At 35.3% G+C, this 25,811-nt stretch overlaps 1 protein-coding gene and 1 long non-coding RNA gene across 2 annotated transcripts in view; one reads left to right on the forward strand and one right to left on the reverse strand.

Moving 5' to 3' along the window:
* Window positions 1-25,811, forward strand: part of LOC110599389 (uncharacterized) — a 277,569-nt gene that overhangs the window by 191,987 nt on the left and 59,771 nt on the right. The window lies entirely within an intron of this gene.
* On the reverse strand, window positions 5,853-7,724 carry Gk2 (glycerol kinase 2). Its single transcript, XM_005337278.3, has one exon. The coding sequence runs from the start codon at window positions 7,655-7,657 to the stop codon at window positions 5,996-5,998; it is 1,662 nt and encodes a 553-aa protein (XP_005337335.2). The 5' UTR covers window positions 7,658-7,724; the 3' UTR covers window positions 5,853-5,995.

Below are 25,811 nucleotides of genomic sequence, written 5' to 3' on the forward strand. Positions count from 1 at the left end.
TCTGATACTATGAAAGTAGTCTTAAGAGTTTTAAGGACTTTCTTTTTTTTGAGAATACTAAATTCTATGAAAGTAATAATATACCCCAGTTGAATCAGCTACCTGATTCTAAAGCTATACCTTTTTTTTTCTTTTGCACTAGAAACGTGATTTGCTTGTTCATTTTTCTTAATGTTCTTAGTTATGAAACTGAGCTAATCATAGATATCTATGGCCTATTTGAAATAGAGTTGGGAACAAGTGATCAGTTGATTATGTGAAATACACTGGACACCAGACAAACCTTATAACCTGAGACCATACTGACTAATCAAAGCTTCCCTCCTGGTTTCTGCTCATCCCCTGCCTTGCCACTTTGCTGAGGCCAAGTGAGGTGAAAACGGGGAAGTATATTTAAGCAGATTGCCCATTTCAATCCAGAAAAAGCTAGACAAAGTACAGTTATCCTTATTTGCAGTCATTAGAACACTTTTGTCCTGGTTTTTATTCAACATTCTTTTGAAGTAACTAATTTTGGCTTTGTAAATGTTTTTTAAGCTTGGATTTTCTATGACATTTGAAAAAATGCATTCTGATATCTGACTATATGATGTGTGTATTGTTTGCAATGAACTGAACTTCAAATCATTTAATATAAGATGATTAATAGATTTACTGGTCCCTACTTTTTCCCTGCAAGGGTTGAAGCCTTCTTTTCTAAAATAAATCACTTTGTTGAGGGTTGCTATGATAATGAACTGTAATGTATGCTAAACACATAGAGGGCAAGGATCACATGTATTTCTTCAAGGCTTAAATAAATTGGGCTATCAAAGTTGTTGGTGGAAACTATGGGGAATATTTAAATATTGTTTATTAAGTTTATTCATTTTGCTTTGATTGAAACAATCAGAGTAGACTATAGAGCCATCATTTTAGTGGGAAGTTAAAGTAGGTGACTGATTGAGATGATATTGCATTTACTCTAGACTTTGCTGAAAGATTACACTAAGGGGAACTTATTAGTTCATATGATATTTTAAAAAGGCACAAAAGCAAATTTTCCATATCTAATAGTCATAGAATTGGTGCATAATGTTTCACATAAAATGGGAGTTGTTTAAAGTAACATTTAGACTCATACATTGAGCCTGTTAGTGAAACAACAGCTTCCCTGGGAGACTATGGCATTTATATTAATATGATAATATAAGCACCAGAAATCAAGCACAAACAGATAATAATTCAGGACTCTGAGCAGGGCAGCAGGATGGGAAGATGCTTATCTCTGCAGGTCTAGCGTATATGACTGCCATTCCTAGAACTAAGCTGGGAATTATGTAGTTGTTTAATATCAATCACTTCAGCATGATACCTTTAATTAGATTCAATAGTACATCTAGTCTCTCTTTGAATGCCTCTAACATTCCTTTCTCTTCTTGCCATTCTAAGATTCTCAGTCTCTCTTTTTCTTTCTTTCTCTCTCTCTCCCCTCCTCTTTCTTACCCACCTCTCTTCCCCACACAGCCACAACTTACTTTACTTGAATTCACAAATTTTATTTCATCCTTGGAAAAGAGAATCAGAATTAGATGCTTTTCATTCTCTTGGTTAGTGTTCCAGCTCATTTTCTCTCGCTCACACATATGCCTGACATTAAATGATGAATTGCTGTTTCATAACATGCATGCAATGAGACCCCATCATCATAATTTAACCATGTAGTTCTGCTTAGTGGCAATAGAGAAATTATTAATTAGCTAATTTTATAATAGAATATACAGAAGTTCCTTTATTGCCTTGGGGCAAAGTACTGTAATTTACCAATATCATCTGAGTTAAATTATGAAAATGAGACTTACAAAGGCAAAGATTAAAAAAAAGGAAAGCTGATAATCACAGAAGTGTATCTGTTGGAGAACAGGATTCTTAGTTTGAGGACAATCGCCTGATTTTCTTATATTTGTTTGTGACTCTTCATAAGGTCATTTGTAATAAGTCCCAGACTGAGAATTATGACCAGATAAATGAAATGGGAAATTAATTTGTTTTAAATGATACTAGACATTATCATGAACTTCTCCAGCCTAATCACACAAATGAGTTCAAATACAGCCCGGAGACCTGCTAGAGATAGGAACTGGCACACCCCATGCTAAATGATTGTAGAATCAATGAGGAAACAAATGCACAATAGAGAACAACAGTAATTAACCTACTCCAGCAAACTTTGCTTGTATTCATTCAAAGTTTGAAGATAATTTTTGAAAAACATTTTTGATTAGTTTTGAGATATGTGTTCATCCAAGTCTTCATCATAATATATTCATCACCCCTGATTTTCTTTGTGCCCCTTTATAATCATGTCTTCTGTCCCTTCCTGCCCATTCCTCAATGCCTCTCCCTCAGTTTCCAAGCAATCACTAATCTATTTTCTGTCATTGTTAAATAGTTTGCATTTTCTAGATTTTACATGAACAGGATCATATATTATGTATATATTCTTTTTTGTCTGGCTTATTTTATTCAGATTAATTATTTTGAAATTCATCTATGTTATAGTGAATATCAGTAGTTCATTTCTTTTTGTTGCTGAATAGTGTTCCATTGACTAGATATATCGTAGTTTGTTGAGCTGTTGATGGAATTCTGACTTGGGTCCAGTTTTTGGCTGTAAGAGCTATGAACATGTCTTTGTACTGATATACTTCACATTCCTCTTGAGTAAATACTCAAGATAATATGAAAAGATACACATTAATTTTTGTAAGAAACTGTCAAACAGTTTAACTATTTTCCAAAATGTAACATTTTACATTTCCACATAAAGAGATACAGTTCTATATCCTTACCAACATTAGATGTGGTCAGTCTTTAATTTTAGACATTCCGGTTAGTAGTTATCTCTCCTAAAGTTTTTCTTTTCTAATTTGTTGATATTGTGAAGTAAATGGGTTGGTTTTTCTAATTATATTGATTTACTGTTCTCTCTTTTTTATATTGTCATTGATCATAATATTCCTTTGAATATAGTTAATTCTGCTAAATTTTTGTTTTGAAAATTTGTATCTATTTACAAAGACAATGGCCTGAAGTTATTTTTTTTCCTTGTAAAGTCATTTTTTAAAAAAATTATTCCTGGTGCTAGAATCAGAATAATACTGGAAACCTGGCCTCACAGACTGAGTTTGAAAATATTCTGTCCTTTCAGCTTTCTGGAAGAGTTTGTGTAGAATGTGTTTTATTTCTGCCTTACTTGTTTGGAAGAAGCCACTGTTAAAGCTACTTGGGTTTGGGTTTTTCTTTGTGGAGAGGACTTCAACTAGAAATTCAAACTCTTTAAAAAAAGATGGCCATTCAAGCCCCCCCACCCCCCACCCTCCCCCACCCCCTTGAGTTTTGGCAGTTTGTGTTTTTCAGGGAATTTGTTCATTTTATCTAAGTTGTCAATGTTATAGTCAAAGTTTTCCTAATATCCCTATAATTCTAATTTTAACATTCTTTGGACATGCTGTGATGTCTGTCATTCCTATTTCTGACATTGTTAATTTTGTCTTTGTTTTCTGATCAGTTTAGCTAAAAGTTTCATCAGATGCTTTGATATCTAGAAGAATGAGCTTTTTGAGTTTTACTACTATTTCTATTGGATATCTCAGTGATTACTGCTCTCATCTTTCCTACTTACTTCTACTTATTTGGAGTTTAGTCTATTATTATATTTCTAGTTTCTCAAGGTGGAAGTGGAGGTCATTGATTTAGGAGCTTTCCTTTTTTCTAATATAGGCCTTTGGGTCTATAAAATTTTTCTTAACTACTGTTTTAACAATACCTCACAAATTTTGGTATGTTTTCATTTTCATTCAGTTTCAAATAATTTGTTTTCCCTTTTTTTCCTCTTTAACTCATTATTTTTGTTTTTTGTTTTCCAAATATTTGGGAATTTTCCAGAAATTTTTTTTTGATTTATAATTCCAGTGTGCTCAGAGAGCATACTTTATAGAAAAACCTTTTTAAATTTTTTGAGAGTTGGTTTATCTTTTGAATATAGTTTATGGTGGTCATTGTTTTATATGGACCTGAAAAGAGGATGTATTATATTGCTAAGTGACATCTTCTATGAATATCAATTAAGTGAAGTTGTATGATATATTGTTCAAATCTTCTATACTAAATTCTTCTCTACTTGTTCTATCAAATGTTGAGGAAGAGATGTTGAGATCTCTTGTGGTAATTATAATTCTACCTTTTCTTTCAGTTCTACCAGATTTTGCTTTATGTGCCTTGAAGCACCACCATTAAGTGCATATGTATCTATCTATTGATTTTGATAAAATTATTATTGCAAAATGGCTTATTAATATTCTTTGCTTAAAATTAGTTTTTTCTATTACTATAGACACTCCAGATTTCTTTAGATTAATTTTAGTATGGTGTATCATTTTTTCTATTTTACTTTTAACCAGTTTTTATTTTTTTTTCCCTGTACCTATTTCAGTGTGTTTCTAGGTGACAGCATATTTGGGTCTTTTTTTTTTTAATTTGATAATCTTGCTTTTTAATTGGGGTAATTAGATCATTTAAATTTAATGTGCTTCCTGGTATTATTAAATACATTTTTCTGCTATTATTTTCTATTTTCCTATTGATTCTTGTTCCTTTTCATCTGTTATATACCTACTTTAGGATTAATTGAAAACTTTTATATTTTTAATGTTTATGTATCTAACTGGCTTGTTAATTATAACTTTCCATTTTATTTTAGGATTTATAGTATGCATCTTTAGTTTCCAGTGTAATTTCAAATGATATTATTACCATTTTCCATATAGTACATGAATCTCAAAAATTACACTTCCATTTTTCCTCTTCCAACTTTCTTGCTATTATTGTTTCCTTTTACAAATGCATAAGTCCCATATAATATTATTTGAAGTCATTTTTTCCTGCTTGAAAATAATGTTTATTGCAGTGATCCACAGTCATTTCATTTTCTAGCATATATATAGCTAAGACAATTTAAATAAAAAGTAAGGTGTAAGAAATATTGTTGAAATATTATACATTTTGTATCAACATAACTATATACTTTTTTAATTTAAAATTTTAATTTTGTGCTGGAATTGAAACATATTTAATATTTTATTACTACCTTTTTAAGAAAATGCTCTTTCCTGTTAACTAATATGTTTGTATATTTTGCTGAAAATACACATAGCTATTGAACCTAAAATATTTATGTTTGTAATACTCTAGTTAGGATATTCCTGATATAACATACAGGCTAAAATGTGCTCTTAATTTATAATTGGGCTACCCTATAATATTTAGACATGAATATTATGCAATCAAGTAAAATACATGAAAAGGAAAGATGAAAAGAAAAAAAGTATTTTTCTTCCTAGAGGATCTGTACAGTAATTCCATGTAATTAGTGAGACCATGTAAAATGTCTGACAAATTTCAATTTGGCAAATATTTTCAGAAAAATATTTAAACTATGAGAATAACAAATTCACTGTAAAAATGTAGCAAAATTTTCTATTAAACATTCAGTGAAGATGTTGTAGTTTCCCTAACAGGTAGAAAAGAGAAATTAGAGGGTGGGTATTAAGAACAATAATATTTAAGCGTCTCCATTTTAGCAGATTAGTTATAGTTCTTAATCAGGTGTGGTTAGCACAGATAACTAAATCCTGGTCCATAAATGATAGAGTTATTTGATGATAGATTCTATGGATAGAATACAAATATGCTATATTTTACGGAGTGGGGCAGGGTGTTAAATCAAATTTAAATACTGATGTTAAAAAAAATACACACCAGATGTTTCTACAGTGTTTTTCTACTGTGATTTCTTTATTTGAAGCCACAGGTCTACATAGGGTTCTCATAGGTCATGTAGCAAGTGATTTATAAATAAAATCAGAGAAAAAATGTCATCACATTAAGAGACAGAACTGCTGGATTCTTTCATTATGTAAAAAGCTCACATCTTGGGAATCCACGGTTGGAATTATTATGGAATACCTGAGATGTATCTTGCCCCAATTAACATTATCATGCTACTCACTACAAAAAATCCCAAAGGCAGACTAGAGAAGATAGCAGTATCATCATTTTCAGAAGACTGAGCTGTAACCCAACCCATTGACTTCATCACAGCTTTCTTCCATGTAGCATAACGAATATCGCTTTCTGTAGCCTGTATCTGTGGTTCAAACCTTTCCATTGTGATTGCCGACAAATTCTCAGGTTCAAGACTCCAAACGCCTATTCCTTCTGCAGCTCCTGCTGCCATGGCAGCTCCCAAAGCAGTTGTTTCAGGCATGGAAGATTTTACTACTGGAATATGCAGAATATCTGCTTGTAGTTGCATAAGAATATTGTTGTTGGTCATTGCTCCATCAACCTGCAAATGAGTGAGTGGAATTCCACAATCACGATTCATGGCATCCAAAATCTCTCGGGTTTGGAAACAAACAGCTTCTAATGCTGCGAAAGCAATATGATATTTGTTGGTAAAATGAGTGAGACCACAGATTATCCCTCTTGCACTGGGCTCCCAATAAGGTGCATATAACCCTGAAAAGGCTGGGACAAAGTAGCAGCCATAAGAAGTACCTGCTTCTTTAGCAAGTTTTTCAACTTCTTCTGAGGTTTCTATAATTCCAAGATTGTCTCTTAGCCAACGAATAACAGCACCAGCTATAGCAACAGAACCTTCCAATGCATAACATACTGGCTTGTCTCTGCCTAGTTTGTAAGCCACAGTTGTCAGAAGGCCATGTTCAGAAAATACACATTTACGACCTGTATTACATAATAAGAAACAGCCTGTTCCGTATGTGTTTTTGGCTTGTCCTTCCTGGAAGCACATCTGTCCTACCAATGCAGCAGACTGGTCCCCCAAACACCCAGATATTGGCACACCTTCCAAGGCTCCACTTTTCATCAGGCCATAGATCTCAGAAGAACTCCAGACATTTGGAAGAATATTCATTGGAATTTCAAAAAAGTCACAGAGCTCTTTATCCCATTCTAAAGAATGGATGTTGAAAAGCATTGTCCTACTTGCATTTGTCACATCTGTACAATGGACACCTCCATTAACTCCTCCTGTCATGCTCCAGATAAGCCATGAATCAATGGTACCAAAAAGAGCTCTACCTTCTTCAACAGCTTTTTGAACGTTTCTCACATTGTCAAGCATCCAGCGAAGTTTCACTGCACTGAAGTAAGTGCTAAGTGGAAGGCCAGTCTTAGACTTGACAAAGTTATTATTTCCCGGAATTTTTTTACTGAGATTCTCAACGGTAGACTGGGTTCTGAGATCAAGCCACACCACAGCATTGTAGAGAGGCTCTCCAGTTAACTTGTCCCAGATGACAGTGGTTTCCCTCTGATTGCTGACTCCGATCGCTTTTATGTTGGCGATATCAACGTTCACTTCATCAAGTTTCTCACACGTTCTCTCTATACACTCATAGACGGACTGAAGAATTTCCTTAGGGTCCTGTTCCACCCATCCTTCTCTGGGGAACTCTTGGGTCAATTCCACTTGATGATGACTAAGTAGTTCTGCTGTTTTTGAATTAAAAACCAGAAAGCGAGTGGAGTTGGTACCCTGGACCACTGCCCCCACCAACGGCCCCGCAGCTCCTTTCTTTGGGGCTGCCATGACACCAGCCAGTCGCCTCTGGCTGCTCTGGTACCGTTTCCCAGGAGAGGGCGGCACTGGGGGAGGGGCGCGCAGCCAGCCAGGCCCACGCTGCGCAGGCGTGGCTGCCTCTGGGGACCTTTGCCCCCTAACTGGCGCTGCACCCTCTTGCCCCGCCCCTGCGTCCCAAGCCTCGCCTCCAGCATCTTTTGCGTCATTGGAGCGTTTGAAGTTTAAACAAGTTACATGTCTATGCGTGTAATTCAGGATACTGGTGCTTGCCCTCTTTCGTGCGCCTCTGTATTTCTATTGTTTCTTTTCTTCCTGTGAAATAACCTTCAACATTTCTTTCAGTGCAGGTGTGCTGGAGATGCATTCTTACAACTTTTGAACCTCTAGAAAGCATTAGTCTTAATATTGAAAGCTGTTACTAACGTGTATTTTTCTCTGCCTTTCCGTTTTTCTTCAGTCATTTTAATCAATTTTATCATGATGTACCTTTGTGTAGTTTTGTTTTGTTGTTTTCCTGCTCTAGGTGTTCATGGACTCACTTGAATCTGTAGGTTTACAGGTTTCATCCAATCTGGGAAATTTTGACCATTATTTCTTCAAATATGTTTTATTCTCTCTTCACTCCCCTAAGAACTCAGATGACACATATTGGAGTTATCCTACAAGCTCACGGAAGCTCTACCCATTATAATTATCTTTTCTCTGTGCTTGATTTTAGAGAGTTTCTAATTATTAGATCTTCAAGTTCACTAATCTTTTCTTTTCCAACGTCCAATCTGCTGTTAATTCATCTGGTGTATTTTTCACTTCACACCATCATAGTTTTCATTACTAGAAGGTCAATTTGTGTTTTGTAAATATGTACTTAAATTTTGAACACATGAAATATAGTTAGCGTAACTTTTTAATTTCATTTTCTGATAATTCTAAAATCTGTGCCAGTTCCAGTTCAATTATCTCTTCATTATGACTTCTTTGCATGCCTGCCATTATAAATGCCAAACACTGTAATTTCACCTGGCTGGATGCTGGATACTTTTTATATTCCTATAAATCTTCTTTGAGAACTTTGTTCTCAGATGTAGATAAGTTATAGGGAAACAGTTTGATTCTTTGGGTCTTTTAAGATTTGTTAGAACAAAGACCATACTCAGTGTAGATCTAAATAAGATTTTCCTTCTTACTGTATCCTGTGCTGATAAAAAATAAGGCTCTGATGACTGGTAGGAATCGTCACTCTGCTCAACCCTGGGTCAAAACTGGATGCTGTTTTCTCTGATCTTTTTATGTGCTGTTCAGCCTCAAGAAGTTCTTCACTGGGTTGGGGATATAGCTCAATTGGTAGAGTGCTTGCCTAGCATGCACAAGGTCCTGGATTCAATCCCCAACACCACCCCCCCACACACACACACATACAAAATGCATTGATCAAAACTTAAATGAAAACTTGCGGATCCTCTGAAGAGCTCCAGAATCTGTTTCTGTGTAACACTTCTCTTTCTAGTATATATACTGCATAGCCTAGCTTCCTTCGTTTCTTTGGATGCTTAGCTATGTCTCCTTACCATAGAATTTCCACTGGGCTCCACCTGGGTGCTAGGGCCCTGTGATATGGCCTCAAAACTTCAAGGCAGTAATCTACTAGAACTCCTACCATTTGTTTCTTACCTCTTAGAAATCATTATGAGCCATTGTTATATATTTTGTGAATTATGTGAACTGTTAATATATTTTGTCCATTTTTTTCTAATTGTTTCAGATCAAAATTTAAATCCAATCTCTTTTAGTCTATCTTTGCCAAAGTGAAAGGCCCCTAAATGTAAACTTGAAGTTTTAGATTAATTGTAAAGGGTGAATAATTAAAATTTATTGAATATCTACTCAATGAATAGTTTTTTTTTTTTTTTTTGTACTGGGATTGAACCCAGGGGCACCTAACCACTGAGCCACATCTCCAGCCCTTTTTATGTTTTTTTTTTTTTTTTTTTTTTGAAACAGGGTCTTGCTAAGTTGTTTAGAGCCTTGCTAGATTGCTAAAGCTGGCTTTGTACTTGTGATTCTTCTTCCTCAGCCTCCAGAGCCTCTGTATTATAGACATGTGCCACCATGCCCAGCTTGAATAGTAGTTTTCTACATTAGGGCATACACTACATTTCTGAATTAGCTCAAGGATGAGGCTCTTTTATTCCTAGTGAAATCAAACAGAACAAGATAGAAAATAACAACATTAAATGTACTATTGTTATTTCACTATGTTAGCTGGATCATAATTCCCATTAAATAGAATAAAGCCAGAGAAAGAGATAACAGATCTAATTTATGTAGTGGAAGGTAGAAATCGTCAGAAGCAGGTACATATTTTCCTGGTCATGTTTTTTTCAGTTTTAAAATTCTGAGATTTTCTCAGCAAAAGTTTAGAGGCAACATTTACCACTCTGTGGGACCATACTACACCTGAATTTGCATGGAAAAGATTATATTTAAATTGTTTTAAACATTTTTCTCCCCCAAGTATTTGGCAGTAGTAAATATTTATGTGTGTAGATTAACTTACAGAATGAAATTATTGGACCAAATGTTTCTTGTCTATATCCCTTTTTCCTGTCATACCAGTATACACAAACACATTTTCCCAATGCTCTTAATTTTTGAGTCTGGGAATAATTTATCTGAGCAATTTTTCTTTAATACAAGTACTTTATAAAGTCATCAGTTTTGTTTATAAAGAGCTGATTTACATACTAGTTATACTAATAACAAATTGTAGTAATCAAATAATCAGGTAAGTGTTTCAATTCAGTTAGAAAGTTACCTAATTGATTTAGTCTCTTAGAGCAGTTGTTAACTATTTGATGAATTAACCAAAGCTGACAAACTCAAAGCAGACAGAAAATGCTTTAAAAAAACAAATGAACAAAAAGCTAAGGAGCTTAAACATAAGTACTTTTTTTTTACACTTAAAAAACAGCTTTTGATAGTCTATATTAGCTTCTCTATATTCTAATTTAAGCACCTCTGAAATATTTGTTGGCATTGCCTTATTTGTGATGGCATTCAGCTTTATAAAGAAGTAATTTCATTCATTATATTTCATCCAAATGCAAATGTGTTAAAGGTGAACATACTGTTTAGAATAGCATCATTCAAAAATTAGGATGTTTTCTTTAAACAATCTTTTAATATGAAATTAAATTTAAAAAAGAATTCTTAACATAATTGACTTTGTATATTTTTGTTAACCTCTAAGGCTACTCTTCTAGAGTGCAAGTATTTTTTTAACAAAAATTTTTTTGTTACACATTCACATTTTTACATAATGCCATACTAGTAACTGTACAATAAAAAAAATTTTTTTGTTTATTTGGTCCATATTAACTATACAGAATAGTAGGTTTCATTGTAGCATATTCATACATTCAAATGACATAATATCTAGCTAATTGCAACTACTACTTAATGTAAAAATTTTAAAGGAAGTCTATGGTGCAAAGTTTAAAATTTATTCATTCAGTCAGTAATTTGACAAATATGTTTTGAGAGGTTGCTATAGACAATAATATAGTGGTGCATAAACCACTCTTCTTGATCTTATTACAATGTTTCATAACAATAACTGTTAAATTTACTTGTCTCTATTGACATATCTTCCCTTGCATGTCATGTTTTAGAAAGTCATTTATTTATTTTTATCTGTTATTTTCACTGCCTTTTAAGTTCAAGGAGGGCAGATATTTGGGCTATTTTATTCATTCTACATTCAGTCTGATCTAAATCAAGGAACTTAGAAAATGTTTGTTGGATGAATTGATGAACTTCACTATTTCTGATCCTTACTTTATTAAATAATTATAATAAAATTAAGATAATTTTAATTTTGCTTGCTGAATGGACTATTGGTTATTGACTTTATAATTTAATGTATTAAGATGGATTGATGAATAAATAAGGGGTGGGTAGATGGAAATCTGCAATAAGGTTAATATATTTAAATGCTAATTGTGTGATCTATATGGTAGATACAGTGGTATTGAAGGATAAATTTCTTTTAAATTTCCCCTAAGTTTTCAAATTTTCTTAATAAAATCTGGGTGTGTCAGTCAGCTTTCCATCACTATAATGAATAACTGAAATAATTAACTCATAAAGAGAAAATATGCATTTTGGCTCTGTTTTGGTGACTCCAGTCCATGAATAGGTGGACCATTTGGGCTCTGGTAGGTATACTGGATGGCAATGGTAGAGAGTGCATGGCAGAGCAAACTGCTCCTTTTATGGCCAGAAAGTAGAAGAGGTCAGGATCCCACAGTTGCCTTGAAATTCATTCTCCCAGTGATGTAAGGACCTCCTGCTAGACCCTGTTTCCTCAAGGTTTCACCACCTCCTTGGGGACCAGGTCTTTTAACACATGGACATTTGAGGGGAATTTAACATCAATACTATAGCAGTTTCAAGCTGCAAAACACAGTTAATAGAAATCTATTTTATATAGGTTCCTTTGTTTGGATAGACAATTGAAAGACATAAAAACATTACTGCCAAGTTTACATTGATTTGAGAGTTTCTTTAGTAGAACTATCTAGTTATTGTTGTTTTACTAAAAAAATCATTAATTACAAATCATTTTTATGAAGATATTTACACTTTTATTGTAGGCATTTTCTTCTGCTTTTTATAAACTTTGCAAATCCTAGGAAACCAGCTGCGTGTTTAACTTCTTGGCTTTTAACCAGAAATCTCAGATATCCAAGAATGCCCTATGGTTTTTTTAATCTCAAGAATGGGAGTAAGTGGGAAAGTTTAGCTTTCACTAAGTTTCACCTATCTTAGTCTTGAATTTATGTAACCTGATCATAAAGGCATTCATTTATATAGTTTGTGGCTAGGAAATGTGACTTTTTTAGATTGTGTCATAACCAATGCATCATCACAGTTGGTAATCTTCAAAACACTGATGCATTTTTCTACATGCTGTTCCCAAATGTGCTGGACCAGCTGTTGAGAGCCATGCCATCCAATCGCCTGGAAGACCTCTTCTTGGACCACAAATCACCTAACGTACTATCCCTCTTTGTTCTAATGACGAATGGAAAAATTAAAGCAAGCTACCGTGGTTTATTACTCATGTTTTCTCTGTTAAGCATGGGCTGTGGGAGTCACTGCGTCCACATTAGGAGGCCTTGGCATTCTAGGTAAGCACTCATGACATGCAAGCCAACACGTTTAATATTCACACGTTTGAAAGTGATTTTATGAATGTTTGAATCTTGAAATTTGTGTGTGTGTGTGTGTGTGTGTGTGTGTGTGTGTGCATGTTCTTTGTCATTTTCCCAATGAGATCAGCCCTGACACTGATCTCAATGTTAATGTATTCCTGCTTACATTTGACTTTGGAATATGTTACAGCTAATTATCATTACACAGGATGAAAGATCAGAGCCCTGAGTGAGGTGCTTGGGTTTAGGAACAAAGGGAGGGCAATTCAGCATCTTGGCTCTGAGCCCAACAATTGTAATCGAACATCTTGAAACTGGTGGGATCTTTGCATTGTATTTATTTATTTATTTATTTATTGTCTTCCCTCACTTTTTGAAAGGGGATGAGAAGAGGGGTTAAGGGTTAGAAGGGGCTGAAATTTCCCCTTGAACATGATGTCAATATGTTGGCATGTCTCCTTTTATTAAGATGCCATCCAACTGATAACAAGTCCTGCTGTGTTTTACCAACATAAAAAATTAGACTGGAGACCAAGGAGCGGCAGGTGGCTTTTGGCACCAAGAAATAATCACACTTGATGTGGAAAGTAAAGTAAAAGGAGCCATCTGTTCACTGCAGGAGGACGTGAAAAATCACATTAACATATTGTCACTAACATCATGAAATACACAGTTAATAATAAATTTAGTTATCATGGCAAGTCGCATTGGATACTTACTCTGAAAATGCAGAATGTGAAAGATGCTCATACTTGCCTATCCCCATCTTTTTTTTGAGAGAGAGAACAACAGAAACAACAACAACAACAAACCCAGTGTTAAGCTTTTTTGTGTGTGTGTGTGTGTGTGTGTGTGTGTGTGTGTGTTTGTGAGAGTGAGAGATGGGATTGGGGATAGGAAGTGTTTCATTTTAAAGCCTGGCTGTAGTTCATTGTTGCTGACTAAATCAGCAAAATAGCCGCTCAGATGGAGTGAGTCACTTCTTTGATTTTGTCTACCATGCAACTCTATAATTTTTTACTTGGAGGAGAAGATGACATTGAGATATAGGGGAATCAAAGGTTTTGATGATGTTTTTAGCAAAAGACCCATTGCACACAATCCCCCTGTGAAAGAAATGGGGATGGCATGGTGCGGACACAGGGAAGAATCAGTATCTAGGTATTTTCCTTGATGGGCATCTGAATTTTCCTCTAGTCAGTGAAATGCTCCTACAGAATATTTCCTAATGGATTTCTTGTGAAATGTCTGTGCATACTTTATGGGAGAACAAATTGTGAAAGCAATGTGATAGGAAGGTTTCCTTACACATTTCTTTGTGTGTGCATGTGTTGTTTGCATATGTCGAATAAAGATAAACTTCAGAGCTTGGAGGTCAAAAGGTACTTGGAAAAACTGGGGTTCTTGTCACTATTTGAGCCATTCTTAAATACATTTGCTCTAACAGTGTGTTGTATATTTTCTTATAGTCGTTGTTACTATCTCTGCAAAATTTTGGACTCAAGCCCACATTATTTTTATTATTGTTTTAATATCAAGTTCTCAATCCCATTGTGTTAGAAAGTTACAATTGTCACATATTAGAATTCTAATGAAGAGCATGTCCAATGGTAATTCCTTGTTTATGACTATTTCTTCAGTCATTATATTTGCTTGATCATAGCAATATATAGATAACTTTAAAAATAGCTAAACTGTGGAACTGACCTAGATGCCCTTCAGTAGATGAATAGTTAAAGAAAGTGTGGTGTATATACACAATGGAATATTATTCAGCATTAAAAGAGAATAAGATCATGGTATTTGCAGGTAAATGGATGGAGCTGGAGACTATAATGCTAAATGAACTTAGCCAATCCCAAAAAACCAAATGCTGAATTATTTCTCTGATTTAAGGATGCTGATCCATAATATGACTGCAGAGGTGGGGGAGGGGAGGGGAGGATTAAATGAACTCTAGATAGGGCAAAGGAGAAAAAGGGAGGGAGGTGAAGGGAGAGGGCATATGGGTAGGAAAGATGGTGGAATGTGATGGTCATCATTACCCTAAGTACATGTATGAAGACATGAAGGATGTGATTCTACTTTGTGTACAACCACAGACATGAAAAATTGTGTTCTATATGTGCAATATAAATTGTAATGCCTTCTGTTGTATATATAATAAATTTAAATTTTAAAAAATGAGGGGTAAAAAAAGGGGTAAAAAATTTATATGGGTACTGAAAAGTACATTAGAATGTGAATCAGGATTTTAGTGACAGCTATTGTTGGGGTTTAAGTGTGCAGAGTTTAGCTCCCTCAGCCTGACACTTTGCAAGAAGCTGTGCCTGTGATTTAGGTCAACTGAAGGCAAGCCTCGCTAGGAGGAGGAAAAGTTCTCTTCCCCTTATCACAAGACACAAGTTTCTGCATGGTTTGGCCTAGAGGAAGAAGCTTTCTGCATACTGGACCTGGGAACAGTGCATTCGGGGATTAGATAATGTCTACAAAGAACTTTGGGAGGGTACTTATCAAAAGAACAGGAACAACTTGAATTTAGCTCTGTGTACCCGCTGAGACATGATATTTGTGCAATGTAGATGAAATGTTACTGAAGAATTGCTTGCTTTGTTAGAAGAAGAATATAAAAGAAACTTGCAAATAAACCTCAGCATGCAGTTGCAATTGCTGCCTTGGCTCTGCATCCCCTGTGTCCCGGTGATTTTGTGACCCTTACCCAGGGACCCGAACGCACTAGACGTTCACAAGCTATGATTCCAACTAGCTCTATGATTGTTAGCAAGTCAAATTACATCTCTGCTACTTTGTTCTGGAGGAAAGGTAATCTCTAAAGAAACTTCCCTTCTATGAAATAAAGATTTTAAAAAATGTTGTCCATGGCATTTGATTTTTTATGCTAAATTAATACAAATAAAACGATGTCAAAGAAGCAATCATTTGGGTAGTGTTCTCAAAAAAAAACTAAATTATCATGGAAGGTAATTTGTGAATTAAGGTTGCTAGCTTTCATTCAGACAGTGACCAGACAGGTTGTGATGGCATTTGGGGGAGATCTATTGTTTTGGGAGTGGGATGGGTGGGCTCTTCTTTGGTTGCTTGGGTGACATTCTATCTCTAAGGGTGAACATTACCATGTGGTCCTGACTTATGTGCAAACTCTGCCACTTCACTCCACTCATCACTACATCTCATTCCAAGTGATTTGAAAAAATAGTGGTAATAGGTGGGATAGAGACTTCCACTTTTTTTTTCCTTTTGAAATGCTTCTAATGAGATAAGTTTGTTCTCTCAGAATACTGAATACTCTGTCTGCTGATGAACAAAGACAAATTTCTTCAGTAGTCTTGAATTGTGTACAGGTTTACTCTCCTGGGACACCCCTTCTCCACTATATAATTTCTTTTCCAAAATAACTTTAACTTGTTTTCCTTCCTCAAGAAATCCTATCTCCTTGACCTTGACCTGAGCCTTCAACGGTAGTTAAATCTCCTTGCCAAAGTCTTCCTTTGTTCCTTTTAGTTCCCTTTTCCATCCTTCATTACATTTGAATTCGTTGTTCAGAGTATAACATCTCTGCTGGACTATGAGCCCTGTGAAGGCAGCATCTTGTCTGTCTTTCCCATTCATATCTAACATCATGCCAGTCATACAGAGCCATTTAATTTAATAAGTATCATTTTTTGATTGATATTTGGCTAGCACAGCCAACTGTAAGGTTTTATTAAGTTCAGGGAAAACAAATGTGTCTTTGGCATTTACATCATCAGTCATCATAAAACTCTCTGGTGAATATTAGGGGACTGTTCTAGAGATCATTATTCTTACTGAAGACACAGAACTAGTCACTATTTTAGGGTTGCTGAAAGCCATTAGAATATTTAAAGAGCATCCTTGGATGGATATCAAAACACTCTATATCTTTTCCAAGGCTCTTAAGTTCAACTTAATGTGAACTTAATACATTTTTACTTGGAGCATCTCCTCAATGTTGAGTACTTTGAAACAGGTGCTAATATATTTCATTCAGATAATCAGCCTGCATATAAAGACCAAGATTTTTTAAAAAATTCTTGGTGACTCTAGAAATTTTCTAAAATATTAAAACAATAAAGTCAAACCTGGACAACCTATTCTTAAGAGACTAGAGTCCAACATGTCACTGATTTTCATTCAGCTTGGGGAAATTTAAGTTTAATTTTAAATTTAAATTTAATTTTGAAGAGATGACAGACTGTCAGAAAAACATGTTTTATGATATCATGTAACCTACTTATTTATTTCAATGTTATCTTGCTATAATTTTTAGAATGAAAGTGATTAGGAATAATTTGAAATGATGAAATAAGTTGTTGTGTCCCCCAAAACTACTGTCAAAACTGCGTATATTGATAGTCACATATATTACATAGGTGTTAACTTACATAATATATTAATATATATTTGATGAAAATATTTATTAATAATTAGTAATCTTAATAGTAAGATTCATATGTATTGTCCCATAGTTTTACAAATAGAAAATCTGGCAAAAAGCAACCACCAGGAATGAAAAGTCTGTAATAATCATCTAAAAATGTGGATAAAATTAGGAAGCCATCAAACTTAATGATACTGAATTATACTCTGTAGGAAGTTGCCAAATGTTTGGACTTAGGTTGGAAATATTTTGCCCTGATGCATAAAAATTACCTCAGACCCTTAGAGGCAATTGTGCTAACTGACAAGCATTTTAAGAATTGACAGTCCCCTTTTACTCAGTAGATATTTCATTCTCTGCATGCTGGGCTTCTTTGCAGTTGTTGAAAACCAAGGCAGATGGGCACTCCAGTCAGCCTGAGGGGACAGGAGTAACATACTTCAGAGCACTAGGTGCCCTGAGATTCCTCCTTTTCATCAGATGGGCTAATAGACCCACAGAGGCCAGGAATTCAGTGATAGCCTAGAGAGTCTTGCAGGTAATCATCACTGAAGTGCCTGGTAGACTTCCTGCTGACCCCTGGTTTCACAGAGAGCATTGAAAATGGAACACTGTCATTGTGACAGCCAAGTTTTGACATGAAATTGCATATTAAGAGAAACCAATGGAGTATGGAAAACATTCAGAAGTTGATGCTGATGAAAAAAAATCCTAGTGACTCTTTTTTTTATTTTTTTGCTGGTTATTTCTACATCTGCAATAATTCCATCTATCAATACTATTCACTTTCTTCCTCTGAACTTCTGAGTCATGCAGTGTCTCTCTATTCAGTACTATCAATTCTTTTTTTCCATGAGGTATTCATTTCTCTCTATTAGAGTATAAGATACCTGAAGGGAAGAAATGATCGACTGATGCATTATATTTTCAGTAGTGTCCTACATATAAGAATACTAATCTGTACTTTGTTCTTCTTTACTTCTTCTTTTATTTATTAAAGAATTGTTTACTGAGTGCCAGTTACTTAATATTTCTGGGCTGGCCTCTGGAATACAGCTGTGAACTAGGCAGATGCAATCATTGCTCTTGTGAGGTTATAGTAGGTAAGTCAGCAAAAGGTGAATAAATAAAGGGTAAGTAATAGAAAACTGTAATATATTTAGAAGGAGACAAATGGCTAAGACTGAGTCTAACTGCTATTGGGAGGGTTGACTGTTTCCCCTCCTAAATTTATTCTCTTTTGTCTTAGCTATCCTCTCTCCCATGTCAAATATTTCAAATCTCTTCTTTCAGTTTATAAATGGAAAATCTGACAAAAAGCAACCACTAGGAATGAAAATTCTGTGAAAATCATCTAAAATATGGATAAAATTAGGAAATATAAAATAACAGAACTAACCCCTAGTATTTTTTTTCTCTTTCACTACACCTATCCCAAGTGTAAACAGATTGCCCCACGGGTAAGGAGAAGCCATGGCTTTTTGGTGGCCAGATGCAGTGGCATGACTTTCTGAGTACCATACATTCTGCATATTACATAGAGAATAATTCTGATTACATTAGTCTACAGAAGGTACACTTTGTTAACACTGAAAAGTTTTCTCTGAGGCCTAACTCACTGGCTTACAGATAGTCATCTTCTCCTTTTTGCCTTCACATAATCTCCTCTCTGTGGCGTCTGTGTCTATGTCCTAATCTCTCCTTAAAAGAACAGCAGTTCTATTGGATTAGGTTCATCCACAGGACTTCTTTCACCTTAATATGCTCTTTAAAGACCTCATCTCCAAATACTGCCCATTTTGAGGTAACAGGGATTAGATCATTTGATTTTGGGGGATACAAAGTTTAGGTACTGATGTAACAGTTACTGAATCAGGTTCAAGGTGTAACCAAGACAATGGAAGTGACCACTTCAGTTATTTGCGGCAGAGGAAATTAGAGCATGGAGTTGAGTTCACAAGTATTAGAAGAGTTGCAAATCCAAAGGATTAAAAATTAGAAACTCCCTTATGAGCTGAGAGTAGACAGGGAGAAAGTGGTACTACCAGAGACAAGGATGCATAACCTGGTGGAAGCGGGAAGCACCTACACCTGTCCAGAGGGCCTGGAAACACTGAAGCCACAGGGCAGCAAGTGGCTGCCATAGGAAATGTCAAGAAAGAGGGAGGAGGGAAAGCATTCTGGATTCTCCCTTCCTCCTGCTCATTTCTCTGATATTGCCTCATAATGGCTAAACCCAGACGTGAGTCAGCTGACTCAGGAGCCTAAGAATCACTCATGTCTGACGTTACAGACAGAGCAGAAGGGCAAGGAGTAGCTTTGAAACAAACTAAGTCCAAGACTGGCACAATAGACAATAATATAAAATGATTCAAGATGGCTCTTCAAATAGATGAAGGCAGATTTACATATTTATATTTATGGTTGGTGACTGTTATATAAATCTGCCCACCCACAACTGGCCAAACAAGACTTACTTTATCTTTGTAATTACTTTAAAAATATTTCTCCTCTCTTTTCCTTGGAAGATCCATTCTCCCTCCTACCCCACAATCTGTGCATTTCTAAATTCTAAACCCTGTTTAAAGCCTTTCTTGAATTCTCCTTGAAGTTTCCCAAGTTGTTCTTCTTTCCTCTTTCTTCTTAATCCATTATATTCTGTTTGTATTTGTTTCAAGGCACTAACAACCTCTCCATCTAAATGAGCAACTATTCATATACACAGTTATGGATTTCCAGGGATGGTGGCTGGAATCTTCACATTTCACAGTTTTTAATATTGCAGCTTACACATTTTTGAAGAACAAAAAGTATATCCAGTATAATTATATATGAGAGAACTCTGAACAATATTGGCATTATTCCTATTAGTAGAAATAATAATATAATTCTAATTTTATTCCCTCTGTTATAATTTTTCATTCATCTTTTACCAGTCTGGATAACAGAGAATACAGGATTTTTTTCTTTTTAGTTTCTGTTTAAGGAAGGTGTGTTTCATTTCATGCTTATATAGGTGAGAACCGTAAGCCTGGAATTCAAGGAAATTCCCTGCTTTCACATCTAAATATCAAAAGGCTTGTGAAAAATTTAAATGGGTTTTCTAAGAAAATAGACTTTTGTTATGATCTAGATATGTGGTGTACCCCCAAAAGTACATGAGATTATATATGAAAGTTCCGAGGTGAAAGATTGGGTTATGACAGTTGTAACCCAATCTGTGGATTAATCCCCTCATGGATTAAGTGGGCAGTAACTATAGGCAGGTGGGTGTGGCTGGGGGGAATTGGTCACTGGGGACATGCCTTTGGGATGATATTTTGTTCCTGGTGAAAAGAACTCTCTCTCTGCTTCTTGATTGTCATGTCTTGAGCTGCTTTCCTCTACCATGCCCTTTTGCCATGATAGTCTGCCTCACCTCTGGCCCAGAGAAATCAAGTTGGCCATCTATGGACTGAGACCTCTTAAACCTTGAGTACCAAATAATCTTTTCCTTTTCTAAAATTTTTATTGTCAAGTCTTTAGGTCACAGTGGAGAAATAGCTGACTAAAACAGATCTTTTCTGGTTATCTCTCTCCCTCTCTCTCTTTTGCATAACCACATAAATATATTCCTTCCACTGATATTTATTGAGTAGTGATTGTGTGCCAGCCATGCTCTAGGTATTTGAAATGTATCAGAAAACAAAGCAGAAAAATTCTTCCTTGCATTCTGAAAAGATCAACAATAAGCATAAAAATAAATTGTATGTTTCCTTGAGTGATGTGTTATATGGGTTCGGGGATTTGAGGAGGTAAGTAGGATGAGAAATGCTGGGATAGAGATAGGGAGGTGTCCAGTAGCCATTATAAACAAGGTGGTCCACCAGCTTTATTGTGAAAATGATACTGGAGTGAGTGGAGACCTAAGGCTGGTGAAGTCATCTATGTAGATGTGTGAAAGAGCTTTCCAGAAAGAGAGAACAGGGTGTAAAGACCATCAAGCTGGAGAATGTCCAGAGTAAACATCCCAGATTTTTTAGGTTTACACAGCTCACAAGATCTCTGCATTTTTTCCCCCACAGTGTTTATAAGAATAGAGACCAAGAGAAATACTTAAGACCTCTGTTCATTAAATAGTTTGCTTCAAATATCTTAAGTATATTTTTCCAATAATTTGGCAATCATTTATAGAACTTACATATATACACATAATACACATATATATGTGTTTGTGTATATATATATATATATATATATATATATATATTTCAAGATAAACTTTTAATCTCATTATTAAAAACAGTAACTACTTATGAATTGAACATATACACATATAGGGAAATCAATAGTTTCCTGATCCTTGAAATTAAGTGGACACTGACATCATAATTCCTTCTTCTGCATGGGTTTTTGTGAAGTATGAGCTTTTTATTATGAAAACCACCCCAAACCCAGACTCATAAAGCTATGACCTCATCAAAAAGAAAAGAGCACAAAATAATGTTGAAACTGAGAACTACTTCTAGTGGGTCTCATGATCTGTGACAAATGTTGAGTATTTCTGTTTTTCCCTTAAAACTGTAAAATATCCTAAATACCATTGTGAGTTTATTCTGTCACCCAGGGCACCTCAGTGAATACCTTAGGGAAAGAGTCTGAAGTGTTTGAGGAACAGAAAGAAGGTAGGTTTGCTACAAAGGAGGGAACAAAAGGGGAGAGAAGCAAGAGGACCTTTGAGAGAAATAGAGAGGAGGCAGATGATGTGCCACCCTCAGGTGAGGATAAGGACTGCAGCGTTCACTCTAAGTGAATGGCAAGTGTCTTAGTCCATATAAGTGGCTGTAGCAATGTATCATAAACCATGTGGCTTAAGGGCAACAGAAATTTATTTCTTACAGTTCTGAAGGGTGAGAAGTCCAAGATCAAGGTACTGAAGATCTGTCTGGTGAGAGCCTACTTTCTAGTTTATAAGTGGAGATATATTGTGTGTGTGTGTGTGTGTGTGTGTGTGTGTGTGTGTGTGTGAGTGTGTCTCCACATAGCAGAGGGAACTAGCTAGCTGTCTGGAGTTTCTTTTGTAAGGGCACTGGTTTGATTCACGAGGGCTCTACCCTCATGACCTAATCACCTTCTAAGGGCCCCTCATCCTGATATTATCACATCAACATTTGAATTGGGAATGGGGCGGGGACAGACCATAATAGAATTCTATTGGAGAGTTTTTCCCAAAAAGTGACATTATCTTCTTTTAAAATCATCGTTTGGGCAGTTGTTTCCAGAAAAAGTTATAGGAAATGAGAAGATGATTAGAAATATGAAGTAATGAAGTAAATGAAGTAATCTGTAAAAGAAATGAGACCAGGATGGTAATGGTTGAGGTGGTGGGATGAGTTCAAATTTCATATACACTTAAAAAATAGAGATGGTAGGATATGTTGATTGTATTTGACATAAAATATGAGGGAATGAGAGGAGTCAAGAATGACTTGGAAGTTTTGGCTGAGAAGATGGAAAGAGATTATTGCTGCTGTCAGAAGAGGTTGAGCAGATTCAGGTGAAATTGTATTCTAGACCTGTTCCAGGGGAATTGTGTTCCAGGCTTGTTTTGTTTTGAATGTCAGGTATGTGTGTAGAAATGTCAGCCAGGTGGGTAGGTATTCAAATGTGATGCTCAGAGGGGAAGTATAGGCTGGAGATGTTGTTTGGGATCATGAGAGTCATGTGAGTAGCATTTAAATCCAGGGAGCTGAGTGAGATCCTCTAGAGTATAGATAGATAGATAGAATATAGATAGAAAAGACAAAAGCCTAGAGTAAACCTATGGACACATCAATAAGAATAAGTTTGGGAAAAGAGAAAGAGCTAGAAATATGAGAAAGGTAGAAGAGGAGACAAATGACTGTGGTTCTCAGAAAGCTTAGTGAAGGCAGGTCATCTACTCCGTCTAATGATGCACAGAGATCAATAAAGATAAATAAAATGATATGCAGTCAATAAACTTAGAAATAGAAATCTTTTATTTAACAACATAACTGCTGTTACTGTGTCACCTGCCAATCAATGCAAAGTTACTATAAGCTTCTCCTATAACAAAATGAGAAAAATCAGGACTAAATTTTCTGATTTTATAGTTGGTAGAATTTAGTGGTATCTTACAATGAATTTTAAAAGAAAATGGTTAATTGCTTTAAAAGTTAATAATGTTGTTAGGCAAAATTTGCTTCAATTTCCAAAAAATTGGCAGAAGAAATGCTTTTGAGGTCCAGTACAGCTTTTCTATAGTGATTTGATACGTATCAAGTGATGCTGGATATTTGCAGAACATCTGGTAAGAGCGGGTAGCACTTTTCTTTTCAATGTGTTTTAATTGGTAAAGCTGGAAAATAACAATTTTAATGTTCATTTAAAACTGTCTTTGCAAAGAAGCAATTTCATACCTATTTGCTCTAGATGCTTGAGTTAGTTTCTTCACTTCAAAATAAAATTTCCTTAAATAAATTTGGTGGGAATCTGTTAAATTCTATTTCATTATTGTAAAACACAATCTGAAATATCTCATATCATTTTCTTGTTGAAACATCCTATTACCAACAGCAAGCTATCTTTCTTTCTTTCTTTTTTTTCTTTCATTGCACATTCTAGTTGTACCTAATAGTTGGGTTCATTTTGACATAATTGTACATCCCACTGCTCCCCCACTGCCTCCCCTTCTTCCTTCCCCTATTCCTCTTCTTCTACTCTACTGGTCTACCTTGTACTCATATATTTTTTGCTTGGTGCATTATGGATATACATAAAGATAGAATTCAGTATGGAATATTTATACATGTACTTAGTATAATTTTGTCTAATTCACTCTGCATTTCCTCTCCTTTCCCATCCTTCCCACCTCCTCTTCAGTCTCCTTCTCCTCTGATGATCTTCCCACTGTCTGTAGGATATCGCCCTGTTTTAGTCAGTTTCTTCACTGCTGGATTGAAAGATCCAATTAGAACAACTGTAGTGGAGGATAGGTTTATTTAGGGGCTCATAGTTTTAGAGGTCTCAATCCATAGATAGCAGGCTCCATTCCTCAGGGTTTGAGGTGAGGCAGGACATTATGGCAGAAGAATGCAGCAGAGGGAAGCAGTTCACATGAATAGCAATCCGAAATCAGAGAGAGAAACCCCACTCACCAGATATAAATATATACCCCAAAGTCATGCCACTGATTCCCACCTCGTTCAGCCACATCCTACCACTTAAGTTACCACTAATTTAAACCCTCTCAGGGGATTAATCACTGATTGGGTTAAGACTCTCACAACCCAAACATTTCTCCTCTGAACCTTCTTGCATTTTTTCACATGTGACTTTTTGGGGGACATCTCACATCCAAACCATAGCACCCCCCCACACACACACAATTTTTTGTTACTTTACTGTAGCTTCTACAAATGAGAGAGAACATTTGATTCTTCATTTTTTTGAGTCTGGCTTATTTCACTGACCATGATGTCCTCTAATTCCTTCTATTTAACAGCAAATGCCATAATTTCAGTCTTTTTTTATGACTGAGTAAAACACCATTGTGAATATATATCACATTTTCTTAATTCATCTATTGATGGGCACCTGGTTTAGTTCTATATCTTGGCTGTTATAAACTTTAATGTGGCTATATAGTATGCTGATTTTAGTTCTTTTGGATAAATACCAAGGAGTGGGATAACTGACTCATATGGTGGTTCCATTCCTTTTTTTCTTAAGGAATCTCCATACTGCTTTCCAGAGTGGTTGTACTAATTTGCAGTCCCACTAACAATGTTTAAGTGTACATTTTCTCCCATATCCTCACCAACATTTATTATTATTCAGAGTCTTAATAATTCCCATTCTGACTGGAGCAAGTTGCCATTCTGACTGGAGCACAGTTTAGTTTTGATTTGCATTTCCCTGATTGCTAGGGTTATTGACATCAGCAAATGGAGATAGTTTGATTTCTTCCTGTCCCATTTATATTATTTTTATTTACTTTTCTTACCTAATTGCTCTCTCCAGAGTTTCAGGGATTATATTGAACTGGAATAGTGAGAGTGAACATCTCTGTTTTGATCCTTATTTTAGAGGAAATACTTTCAGTTTTTCTCTGTTCAGTATGATGTTGGCTTTGGGTTTGTCATATATACTCCTCATAATGTTGAGGTAGATTCGTTCTGTTCCTAGTTTCTTGAGCATTTTTAACATAAATGGGGGCTGGATTTTACCAAAAAACTTTTCTACATCTATTGAAATAATTTGATTATTCATATTTTAAGGATTTTTGTTATTTTATTTATGTGGTGAATTACATAAATATGATTTTTGTACTTTATTTATGTGGTGAATTACATTTATTGATTTGCATATGTTGAACCAAACTTGAATCCCTGGGATGAAACCCACTTGACCACTTCATGAGTTTTTGAATGTGATTTGCTAATGTTTCATTAAGGATAAGCTCTTATTTTTTTCCTTGATGTGTCTTTGTCTGGTTTTGGTATCAGGGTTATATTGACTTCATAGAATA

Source organism: Ictidomys tridecemlineatus, chromosome 9, assembly GCF_052094955.1.
Source record: "Ictidomys tridecemlineatus isolate mIctTri1 chromosome 9, mIctTri1.hap1, whole genome shotgun sequence".
NCBI classification, from domain to species: Eukaryota; Metazoa; Chordata; class Mammalia; order Rodentia; family Sciuridae; genus Ictidomys; species Ictidomys tridecemlineatus.

What these genes read in the sequence shown, in the direction of transcription:
- Gk2 (XM_005337278.3), bottom strand. Translation starts at nt 7,657, where the DNA reads ATGGCAGCCCCAAAGAAAGGAGCTGCGGGGCCGTTGGTGGGGGCAGTG.